The sequence below is a fragment of the Sus scrofa genome, chromosome 6 (genome assembly GCF_054392235.1).
Source record: "Sus scrofa isolate SSC_HxYL_T2T_F1_AM1 chromosome 6, Sscrofa_HxYL_maternal_Yorkshire_Landrace_v2.0, whole genome shotgun sequence".
Taxonomy (NCBI): Eukaryota; Metazoa; Chordata; class Mammalia; order Artiodactyla; family Suidae; genus Sus; species Sus scrofa.
In genome coordinates, this window is record NC_139388.1 from 100293381 (window position 1) to 100305609 (window position 12229).

Below are 12229 nucleotides of genomic sequence, written 5' to 3' on the forward strand. Positions count from 1 at the left end.
GATGGGTCATGGTCCAACATTTGAAAAATAGCTTTAACCTGAAGGAGTAAACAACTTGAGAATTTGAGGCATAACTTTAGGCTTTTGCTTTTCTTCTTACCTCTAGTTTTTTGTTTTTGTTTTATCTCTAGTTTTTTGAGAACAGATTTTTGTTGGGGGGGATAACGCAGTGTCGGAGGGACTTTTCAGTGCACTTGATATCACTGCATGTGCAGTTGCTAACTTGATATTGAAAGCTATTCCCGATTATCTTCATTTCCAATTCTGGATATATACCCCTGATTAGTCCCAACAGGAACAATGATATATATAATTCTCCTGTCAGTCCCTAGAATCTGGAATGCTTGAGAAAATCAACATGAAGTGCCTGGGTTGCTACCAGAGTACACGAAAGTGGCGGTTTTCGGGTTATTCTTCTTGGGACCTCTCCAGTTGTAAAGTATCATCGATAGCTGATTCTTCTCCTTTCCTCTCTTTTTCAGGCGGAAATGGTCCATACAGGTCTGAAGTTGGAGCAAGGTCTCTTGGTTACAGCCTCTCAGTGCCAGCAGCCTGTAGGTGTAAGTTCACTACTAATTGGTTTGGTTTTGGTTTGATGCACAAAACAAGTTGAGAGCTTTCTGCTAAACTCTCACAACATGTTAAGATAGGATAGACCTATTGTGGAGTCCCCTGGTGGCCTAGCAGTTAAGGATCCAGCGTTGTTACTGCTGTGGTGCAAGACCTACCAGGCTCATGTACATTCATATCAAGTCCTACAGAGAGTCAGATTTTAAGCCCTGCTATGGGAATATGCCATTAAGTATATATTGGACTCTACTGGCTTTTTTTTTTTTTTTTTCTGTCCGTTTACTTAGGCCTGTAGTTATACCTGGGACTTTGCTATTTCTTTCAATAGACAGTCTTTTTTAGCCTCCTGGCTTTGGCCAAATTCATCATATTGTCCGCTAAACTCTCTGGGTCATAGAAAGTGGTTCTCTTGCTTCACCGTGCGTGGGCTTGGTAAGGCTGTTGTGGAGATCTAAAACTCCTGAAGGGAGTTCCCATTGTGGCTCTAGAGTGTGTTAAGAACCCAACTAGTATCCATGAGGATGCGAGTTTGATCCCTGGTCTTGTTCAGTGGGTTAAGGATCCAGCATTGCTGTGGCTGTGACTCCAATTCGACCCCTAGCCTGGGAACCTCCGTATGCCACAAGTGCAGCCCTAAAAAGAAAAAACAAGAAATTGCTAAAGTACTACTTCTCCCCTCACTCTTCGGTGGTTGGGCATCTCTTTATTTCTACCTCAAAATTTTATGCTGCTAAAATGTGAAAATAAAATTTAGAAATTTCTTAGAGCCAAAACATTTTGTTTTGTTTCTTCATTTTACATTTGGCTCTTTTTTTTTTGGTCTTTTTGCCTTTTCTAGGGCCACTCCCGCTGCATAAGGAGGTTCCCAGGCTAGGGGTCAAATTGGAGCAGTAGCTGCTGGCCTCCGCCAGAACCACTGCAACTCGGGATCCGAGCCGCATCTGCAACCTACACCACAGCTCACGGCAACGCCGGACCCTTAACCCACTGAGTGAGGTCAGGGATGGAACCCACAACCTCATTGTTTTTAGTCGGGTTCATTAACCACTGAGCCACAATGGGAACTCCTACATTTGGTTTTTATAGGCAGAGGGATAATTAAATAAGTCTTCCTGCTAATGCCATATTAAAACCTGTGAACCCTCGGCATGCCTAAATAATGTTAAAAATAGCATAAGATAATGTTAAATATGTTAGACTCTAGTTCTTAGTCTTAAATGGTTAAAGCATTTTGTCTAAACCTTTTTTCCAGCCTCACACTTTCCACGAGAAATCAGGAAGCTGACACACAATTATATTTCCCTTGCTTTGGTTCCAGGATTGGCAGGCTACAGTCTGCAGGCCAAATCTGGCCCACCACCTATTTTAAACGAACTTTTTGTGGAACATAGCCATGTCCGTTCTTTTACGTATTATCTATTGCTGCTCTGTGCACTATAGCAGCCGAGCTGAGGAATAGCAGCAGACCGTATGGCCTGTAAAGCCTAAAATATTTTGGTCTGGCTCTTTGCAGAAAGTTTGCCGACTCCTGCTTTAGTCTGTTTTCATGCTAAGATCTGAGGGTTGAGATGTTTAGGAAACTGAGCTTTGGAGGAAGGATGAAAATACAGAAACACAAGATTCATCCATTTTGCTAAGCTGCCTGCTCAAATGCCAAGCCCTCTAATTGTATTTGATTCAACAGATCTCTTCTCAGCCACTGCTGTATGACTAGCAGTGTGTTGAAGGCTTTAAGGATTATAAAAGAGGGCTAAGACAAAGCCTTTGAAGAATGAATGAGAAAGAAAAACATGTCCACACATGGGTCCATTAATAAATTGTGCTGATGTGTGAAAAGGTGCCGGAATTGATTATGCTGACGATAGATGCTGTGAGAGGCCAGTGAGGCTGGGGTGGGGGGCTGTTCCTCCTGAAGCTAAGACGCACATGGATAGCTGGAAAAGGAAGAGCCCATCATGAGTAAAGGCCCAGAAACGGGCTAGTATTTCCTGTGGGACAGAAAAGAGACAAGTGGGAGAAATGATAGAATTTTGTAGTACAGCTGGAGTATGAATGGGTCCTGATCATGAAGGAACACGAAATCCAGCCTGAGGAGTTGGAACTCTGTGGGGAGCGTGAGATGATGAGCAGTATTGTATCCATATGAATTTGTGCAGAGTGAATACAGAGCTTATTTGTGTGCTCATTGTAGTTAGTGAAGAATTCTTGCCTTCAGGATCAGAGTTGAGTAACATGTAAAGCTTTTATAAAAAGACACTAAGCTCAGTTTTTTCCTACATCTTTTTCTAGAATAAGCTTTCTGAATTGTTGGCACCCATCTCCGAGCAGATCCAAGAAGTAATAACCTTTCGGGAGAAGAACCGAGGCAGCAAGTTGTTCAATCACCTGTCAGCTGTCAGTGAAAGCATCCAGGCCCTGGGTTGGGTGGCTATGGTGAGCAGCACCGTTTCCAGGGGAGGGAAGGGGCAGAATGAAGGAGGTAAGGAGATGTGGCTGGAGAAGCGCTGAGTCACTGACAGCTTCTCTTTTTCTAGGCTCCCAAGCCTGGTCCCTATGTGAAGGAAATGAATGATGCTGCCATGTTTTATACAAACCGAGTCCTCAAGGAGTACAAAGATGTGTAAGTCTAGCCTGTCCTCGGGGGTAAAGGACAAACCTAGCTGGTTATTTACTGGAGTAGTGCTTTTGGTTAAATTAAGGCTGCCTTTGGCTGCCATGTTGGTTTTCTTATCTCAGGGCTGCTTTTTGGAAAGTTTGATAGATATTGGCTCATAGAAGCTGTATTTGGAAGTTCCCATCGTGGCTCAGCAGAAATGAATCTGACTAGCATCCATGAGGACGCAGGTTCCATCCCTGGCCTTGCTCAGTGGGTTAAGGATCCGACATTACCATGAGCTGTGGCATAGGTCGCAGATGCAGCTCGGATCTGATGTTGCTGTGGCTGTGGTGCAGCTCCAATTTGCCACCTAGTCTGGGAACCTCCATGTGCCAGGGGTGGGGCCCTAAAATAAAATTTTTTAAAAAGACCAAAAAGGAGTTCCCATCATGGCGCAGTGGTTAACGAATCCGACTAGGAACCATGAGGTTGCAGTTCGGTCCCTGCCCTTGCTCAGTGGGTTAACGATCCAGCGTTGCCGTGAGCTGTGGTGTAGGTTGCAGACTCGGCTCGGATCCCGCGTTGCTGTGGCTGTGGTATAGGCTGGCGGCTACAGCTCCGATTGGACCCCTAGCCTGGGAACCTCCATATGCCGGGGGAGCAGCCCAAAGAAATAGCAAAAAGACAAAAAAAAAAAAAAAAAAAAGACCCCCCCCCAAAAAAAAAAAAAAAGACGGAAGCTGAATTTGCAAGAAGGAAGTGTTTCTGCTTCCTCTTCTGCTTTTTCTTCAGGGTTTGTAAAGACATTTTGAGTCTTCTAATCCTCATCCTTCCAGGTTTAGGAGGTTTTGCTGGAGGTAATAATAGACTAATACCCTTTTATTTGCCTATGTAGACAAGATTTTGTTTCTTTGTTGAAAACTTCTAACTGGCACAGTGGCAGAAGGTTCAATAAAATTTACTAGAAAATAACCCTGACTATTCATGTGGTCAGATAAAGTGAGAGGAGGGCTGCTGACCAATGTGGGTATTGCATAAGGGGAGTCACTGTATATCCAACCACAAATGTCCACCAGTGCTGACTTCTCCATGGCTGGTTTTGAGCGTGAGTGACTGTAGGCAGCTGTTACTCAGCTGCGTAACTGTCCAAACCCTTCTTTTCTTCCGTCCGTCATTAGTTAACTCACGTCTGTTGAGTAACTGCTTTGTGAAGGAATAAGCCTTCATGTGGGTGAAATATGTCCCAGAACACCGGGCAGCTCCCTGAATTCTTCTAGCAACCTGGAATTAAGCATCACAGTGTTTTGTTATACCTCACCATTGTACTCCACAATTTACAGTTGAGGAAATTAGGTTTTATGTTAAATAGTCATAAGGAGAGAGGAGACTTGAACTAGAGTGCAGTGCTATTTCTGTAAATTAATATGATTATTTCCTCCTAAAGGGAAGTTTTTTATTTTTTTGTTATTTTGGGGGAGGGCATATTTTGACATAAGGCACTTGAGTTGTGTGAGGTCCTGGCAATCCACAGTGATGCTCGAGAGATCTCTCTACCATGGCTTCATACACAGAATGTTTGCTTTTAGCAGTTTTAGATATTAGGTTCTGCCTAAGGTCTAGTTTGGAAAAACAGTTTTGCTACTTTTAAAAAGTTCGAGGAATCCTGCTATGAGAGATAAAGATATAATCTGGAAAGTCCCCATCCACATGGACTTTGGTCTAATTAGGGTGAGAATCCGTTAACCAAAACGACACAAAAAAAGCTCAGTTATGATTTTCTTAAAAAGCTGCCACTGAGCAAAGCCTGAGAAATGCCACAGGCAGGAGGATGTGAACTCAGATAGGAGGGCTTCTGGAATCACTGTTGTAACACACCCCGGCTGTCTGTGATGAGCTCTTTAATTCTCCCAGGGATAAGAAGCACGTGGACTGGGTCAAAGCTTACTTGAGTATATGGACAGAGCTGCAGGCTTACATTAAGGAGTTCCATACGACTGGACTGGCCTGGAGCAAAACGGTTAGTGAGTCCTCCTTCCCTCCTTTCATCCCTTCATTCCTCCAGGACTAGATCTACAGGCTTCTTAGATCTTAGCTTTGCCAAGGTCCAAGAAGGAATGCTAGTCTTTTCAGTGGAGGGTAGAAAAAGAACAGAAGCAAAAGGGGAAAAAAAGAGTAGGAGTTCCCGTCATGGCTCAGCGGAAACAAATCTGACTAGCATCCATGAGGACGCAGGTTTGACCCCTGGCCTTGCTCAGTGGGTTAAAGATCTGGTGTTGCTGTGAGCTGTGGTGTAGGTCACACATGCAGCTCAGATCAAGCATGGCTGTGGCATAGGCCAGCCACAGCTCCAGTGTGGGAACCTCCATATACCATAGGTGCGGCTGTAAAAAGAAAAATTGTTAAAAATGAAGCTTGAAAATATAGATACAAAACCCCAATACAAATCACCCAGCTAAGTGCTATAATAAAGATACGGACACACTACAGAGCATGAGGAGGAGAAAGATTCTCATCAGGACAGACTGTACGTTCAAGAGGTTTACTCTGATCTGAGGCTTTTCAAGTACAGGACAGAAGTGGAAGAATAGGGGATACTAGCAAACAGCAAAGCTTAAAGTAAATGCAGGTAAATGTGGAGCTTGGTCATCTGGCTTTAATAAGGAGAGGTACTCATTTTTAGAAGGAAAGGCTGGAAAGGAAGATAGTTGAGACTTTTAGACTTTATAATAGGTGATAAGTAACTATAAATATATGAGCAAGACAGTGATCATAATCAGATTTGTCCTTAAAAGAGTCTTAGTATATAGGTTAGGGGTAAGGGCTTGTGCCAGACTATGGAAGTGCGTATGGTGCTAGGGCCTGGTACAAAAGAATTTACAGGATGTCGTAGGATAATAGAAAGATTTAATGAGTTTGAGGGGTTTAGAAAACTCAAAGAAGATTGAATAGTCAAGCTTGGATGGTAATGTCTTTCACTGAAGTAGAAACATGGGGATTGTACAGTGGGGGAGATGGTGAAATCAGTCGTGGCCTTTGTGAAGCTGAGATACTGGTGACACCCTAAGTTGATTTTCAGAAATACAGGTTTAGAGCTGGAATTAGGTAGAGGCAGATGGAAAAAAGTGAGGGTCGAAAAATGGAGCTGAGTTCGATCTCAGGAAAGGGAGAGAAGGAATAAAGCCACATTGGGTTTGGGTCGGGAGCCTTAACCATTGTATGGAGGGCTCCAGTGGGTATCCTGTGTATCCTGGACACACGGAGACCCTGTTGGAGATGGTACAGAGGGGAAGAGAGGCTGACTGTGTTACCTATGCTTACTGTTCCAGGGGCCCGTGGCTAAAGAACTGAGTGGATTGCCATCTGGACCCTCTGCTGGATCGGGTCCTCCTCCTCCTCCACCAGGCCCACCTCCGCCCCCAGTCCCCACCAGTTCAGGCTCAGATGAGTCTGCCTCACGCTCAGCACTGTTTGCGCAGATTAATCAAGGGGAGAGCATCACACACGGTAAGCAAATACTTTGGCAAGAAGAGTTGGTGCGGTAAGTTGTTTTGGTAAGAACTTACCAACTAAAGACCTGACAGCCTGTAAACCAGAACTGTGGTTTGTGTATGGGAGAATTCATCTGGACTGCCATGTTCCTTCCGGTTGCCAAAAGGGACAGCAAAGCTGGCTTAAATGGAAATTGAAAAATGGGTCATTATAGCTGGGGAAGGCCCTCTCCCCATAGGAAGTAATTTAATATTAAGGAGCTTATACAGAGTACCCTATGGTACCAAGGCGTGGTGCTGGCAGTTTTCCCCAAAGCTTTCTCCATGTTACCAGATGGTCTCTTTGGGCAGTCATCATGGGGGGTGGGAGTTAACTTCCTCTGAGGATATATATTAGTCATGTGGAGACTCTGCATAAGAATGACCTAATGTTAGAGTTCCCTGGTGGCTCAACAAGTTAAGGATCATCTGGCATTGTCACTGCTGTGGTTGGGGTCGCAGCTGTGTCTCCAGTTCGATCCTTGGCCTGGGAACTTTGGTATGCCATGGGCATGGCCAAAAACAAAAACAAAGAAACAAACAAAAAAGAATAACCTAATGTGGGTATAGAGAAAGTGGATACCCTTATACACAGTAGGTGAAAGTCTAAATTATACTGCATCACTCTTCTAGGAATCTACCCATAAAAATATTGAAAGAACAAGTTTTAGACATTGTTATTTGTAGTAGCTAAAAATACTGTAACAACCTATACATCCAACTGTAAGAAAAATGGTTAGCTGGCAGGTTCTTCTTGATGGAATATTATGCAGCCATTAAGCCTTTTTCTGCAGTGAACCATCCAGTGTTTTGGAGGGAACAAAAACTATAACCACAAGGACTGGCGGAGCTAAAAGGCTAGTATTGGTTATATAGATTGTGCCATGTTCAAGAACAAGGCATGTGTGTTAGCCTGTCGAGGGTGATTAAAAAAGACATTTTTAGAAACTGTAGGTTAACATGAGAAAATGTTTATTTTAATTGGTTAAACCAAATTTCTTAAACAGTGTGTATGCTTATATCTAAATAAAAAACAACTGTGGGGAGTTCCCGTCGTGGCACAGTGGTTAACGAATCCGACTAGGAACCATGAGGTTGCGGGTTCGGTCCCTGCGCTTGCTCAGCAGGGTTGAGGATCCGCCGTTGCCGTGAGCTGTGGTGTAGGTTGCAAACGCGTCTCGGATCCCGCATTGCTGTGGCTCTGGCGTAGGCCAGTGGCTGCAGCTCTGATTCAACCCATAGCCTGGGAACCTCCATATGCCGCAGGAGCGGCCCAAGAAATAGCAAAAAGACAAACAAAAAAAAAAACTATGAATAGAAAAATTATTGAAAGGAGAGTTTCATATTTTAACTGACTGGGATGGTAGGTTAGCTGTGGGTGAGGGTTTTTTTTTTCGTTTACCAAATTTTCTTTATTATCACATATTATTTTTTCTTCCCTGTTTTAAAAACGACATAGGTGTTATGAGTAAATATTTGGTGTGTATCTTTCTTTCTAGATCTTTTTCTTGTACTCACATACTCATCGCCCAATACACACACATTCCATGTTTTATTTTTTTAGTGGTACTTTCTAATTTAACCTTGGGGTAGAAGAGGAATCATAAAAGTGCTTCTCCAAAGCAGCAAGTGAGAGAACATGTTTTGTTTCTTTTTTTTTTTGTCTTTTTGCTATTTCTTGGGCCGTTCCGGCGGCATATGGAGGTTCCCAGGCTAGGGATCCAATCGGAGCTTGTAGCCACCGGCCTACGCCAGAGCCACAGCAACGCAGGATCTGAGCCTCATTTGCAACCTACACCACAGCTCACGGCAACGCCGGATCCTTAACCCACTGAGCAAGGCCAGAGATCGAACCCACAGCCTCATGGTTCCTAGTCGGATTCGTTAACCACTGTGCCACGACGGGAACTCCTGAGAGAACATCTTAAAGGCTCTGATTTTGGCTTTGCGTATTCTGTTAAAGATCAGCTTAACTTCTGATAGCAGTAGTTGGTTATTGGCTCAGCCCAGAGCCCTGGTAGGAAGGACAGGAGCAAGGCAGCTCTTGTTCTTACAGCCCTGAAACACGTATCCGATGACATGAAGACTCACAAGAACCCTGCTTTGAAGGCTCAGAGTGGGCCCGTACGAACTGGCCCCAAACCATTCTCTGCATCTAAACCTGGAATCAGCCCATCCCCCAAACCAGTCACAAAGAAGGAGCCAGCTCTACTTGAACTGGAGGGCAAGAAGTGGAGAGTGGTGAGTTAAAAATGCCAGGACTGGGGGAGGACAAGAAGTGGGGACAGAGCACAGAGTGGGTTAAATGGAGCACAGCCAAACGAGTGCAGGGTTCTGGCTCAGACGGCAAGAATGAAAGTTTGGGAGAGTCTGTTTTTGAGGGTGTAGTGTGTGCTTAGTGATGAGATTCCTAAATTTTCTCTTTAACAGGAAAATCAGGAGAATGTTTCCAACCTGGTGATAGATGACACAGAGCTGAAACAGGTGGCTTACATATTCAAGTGCGTCAACTCGACATTGCAAATCAAGGGCAAAATTAACTCCATTACAGTAGGTGAGTTCTTGTTCTTGGCCTAGGCAGGCTCTGTCCTAGAGCTTGAGAGGACTGTACCCATACCTACCCTATTTCTAGAGATTCTTAAATACAGGGCTTTCCTTTCAAGTTGCACTGTTAACAGCTCCCTTTCTTCTCCTAGATAACTGTAAGAAACTCGGTCTGGTGTTCGATGACGTGGTGGGCATTGTGGAGATAATCAATAGTCGGGATGTCAAAGTTCAGGTAACTTGATGTCTTGGCTCCTTCCTTTGATCCCTGAGGAATTAATTGAAAGAGACCCAGCCAACCCACAGATGTCACTGTGGTGGGAATCTGACTCTCCAGAGTGCGTAAACTGAGCTGCTTTGGATGTGGCAGGAAAGGAGTTGGCCCTTATTGAGAGCCCTTTCCCAGCACCCAGTTCCCACCCGCCCCTAGTATCTGGTATCTGTTGTACACCTGTGAAGTCTTCATGTAGTTGCCGAATCCTGAGCAGCAGTGAAAGCTTATTGTTGTTGTCCCGGCTGCTGAGACTCAGTGCTCTCGATTTCCCCTGCAGGTAATGGGTAAAGTGCCAACCATTTCGATCAACAAAACAGACGGCTGCCACATTTACCTGAGCAAGAATTCCCTGGATTGTGAGATAGTCAGTGCCAAATCTTCTGAGATGAATGTCCTCATTCCTACAGAAGGCGGTGACTTCGTAAGTTTCGTGATCACTTGAGTAGCACGACCTAAAAACAGAAGGGAAGGAGTTCCTGTCCTGGCTCAGTGGTTAACGAACCCGACTAGGAACCATGAGGTTTCGGGTTCGAGCCCTGGCCTCGCTCAGTGGGTTAAGGATCTGGCGTTGCCGTGAGCCGTGGTGTAGGCTGCAGATGCAGCTCAGATCCCACATTGCTGTGGCTCTGGTGTAGGCCGGCGGCTACAGCTCCAGTTAGACCCCTAGCCTAGGAACCTCCATATGCTGTGAGTGCAGCCCTAAAAAGACAAAAGACAAACAAAAACAAAAACAAAACCCATTAAAAACAGAAGGGAAAAGAAAGAAAGCTAGTTGATGGAGTGTGCACCCAACTGGGTCCAGCCCAGCAGTGCACACTCAAGCCCACAAGCGTGAGGCCGTCCCACAAAGTAGACCCCCAAAGGACAATGGTTTCTGTCATTCTTGGGCTGGGCAGATGCTCAGGGTAGTAAAGAGGAGTGAGATTGAGTCACAGCACCCTGTTGAGCTGATGCCAGGAAGCCATACACATTCCCATCTACACTTCATAGGTTCAAGCCTGTCCAAGGTCACTGAACAGTAGGAAACACATTCAGACCTCCCTCTGTCCAGCTTTGGAGCCTCGGTTCTCATTCCTGTATCCATGGTGGCGGAGGTGGCTGCCAGTTCCGTAGCCGTGCTTTCACAGCTGGGTTCCAGTTTCTCTCTTGTTACGTCCTGCTTGTTCTCAGAGTGCGGTATGAGCAAGTGTTGGGAGAAAAGCATAAGATTTAATTAACCCCAACATATTGTTTAGCTCTGATTTAAACCTGTTCTTTCTTTATTTGCAGAATGAGTTCCCAGTCCCTGAGCAGTTCAAGACCATATGGAATGGGCAGAAGTTGGTCACCACAGTGACAGAAATTGCTGGATAAGCGAAGTGCCACTGGGTTCTTTGCCCTCTCCCTCACACCGTGGGATAAATCTGTATCAAGATGGTTCTTTTCTAGATTTCCTCTACCTTTCTGCTCTTAAATGCTTCTCTGCTTTGAGAAGCACAGCTACCTGCCTTCACTGAAATATACCTCAGGCTGAGATTTGGGGTGGGATAGCAGGTCACTTGATCTTCAGCAGGAAGGGGCAGCTTTTCCTTGTCAGCTCAACCACACCGCCCGTCCATTCTTAAGGAACCATAGACCAGGACCGGGTATGTTTTAGCTTTCGGCCTTTGGGGTTATTTGACCAACAAAGTCTTTTGGGAAGAAAAAAGAAACAGTCCCCAGGAATTAACAGATCAGAACATTCACACCAAGTTAATCTTTCTCTAACAGTGAGCATGAAGGTAGCAGAAGCTGGTGTGATTCTAGCTGGTTCTTTTTACTTAAACTAATTTTCACTGTTGACAAGTTAAGGCGAGGGTTGCACAGGACCAAAGGCTGAAGCTTGGCCATCTAGCATTCCAAGCAAAATGATTTCCTACAAGCATTCCTTTCCTTCTGCATTCCATCCTGCGTCTGCCCGAAGCCCAGATCATAGGTTCTCCTGTGTTAGCTGCTGTGGCGGTGCCCTGTACACAGGCCAGCTGAAGGAGTCTTGGACCCTTTCTCTCTCTGGGGCCCCTGCCTAGCACCTTCCTACAGAGATGATTTTAAAGGAGAGAGAGAGAGAAAAGAAAACCACACCATTCCCAGGAATCTGGCTTCCCTTTCCTTCATGCTAGGTGCCCTTCCTCCATCTTCGCTGCCTCCTTTGCCCCGTCATGCTCAACAGCTTTTGGCTTCTGTCTGGGCACCTCAACAGAGGACTAAAATCTCCATTGCAGGCTGGTTTTAGGTCTTATGTAAGAATCTTGCACAGCACTGCTAATGTAAATTTCAGCTTTTCCTCTAGGACACTTTACCAAAATATGCAACTTTTTTTGATGGGAAGAGAGACTGTCCTGTGACTTCTACCCATTTCCTGAGGCCTGTGGAAATAAACCTTTATGTACTTAAAGTTATACAGAAAATAGAATAAAATTAATACCAAACTCACTTCATATTTGCCTATGATATTTGCTGTACAGTGATGTAAAAATATTGAAAAGAAAAATGGGAGTTCTGGAGTTCCCCTTGAGGCACAGCAGAAACACATCTGACTAGTATTAATGAGGGTGAAGGGTCCATCCCTGGCCTCGCTCAGTGAGTTAAGGATCCTGCATTGCCATGAGCTGTGGTGTAGGTCACAGATCTGGCTCAGATCCCATGTTGCTGTGGCTGTGGTGTAGGTTGGCAGCTGCAGCTCCAATTCGATCCCTTGCC

At 44.9% G+C, this 12229-nt stretch overlaps 1 protein-coding gene across 16 annotated transcripts in view; it reads left to right on the forward strand.

Annotated features, from left to right (window-relative positions):
• The window catches only part of CAP1 (cyclase associated actin cytoskeleton regulatory protein 1), a 28388-nt gene extending 16421 nt beyond the window's left edge, over positions 1-11967 (forward strand). For 8 of the 16 annotated variants that reach the window (NM_001444747.1, NM_001444750.1, NM_001444746.1 and 5 more), the window contains 10 exon segments: positions 483-560; positions 2860-3003; positions 3105-3190; positions 5078-5183; positions 6493-6670; positions 8750-8934; positions 9124-9247; positions 9390-9472; positions 9789-9932; positions 10781-11967. In NM_001444747.1, coding sequence (NP_001431676.1) covers positions 483-560; positions 2860-3003; positions 3105-3190; positions 5078-5183; positions 6493-6670; positions 8750-8934; positions 9124-9247; positions 9390-9472; positions 9789-9932; positions 10781-10864 — 1212 coding nt within the window. In that variant the 3' untranslated portion in view covers positions 10865-11967. 16 annotated transcript variants of the gene reach the window in all.
• The last annotated feature ends 262 nt before the right edge of the window (positions 11968-12229 follow it).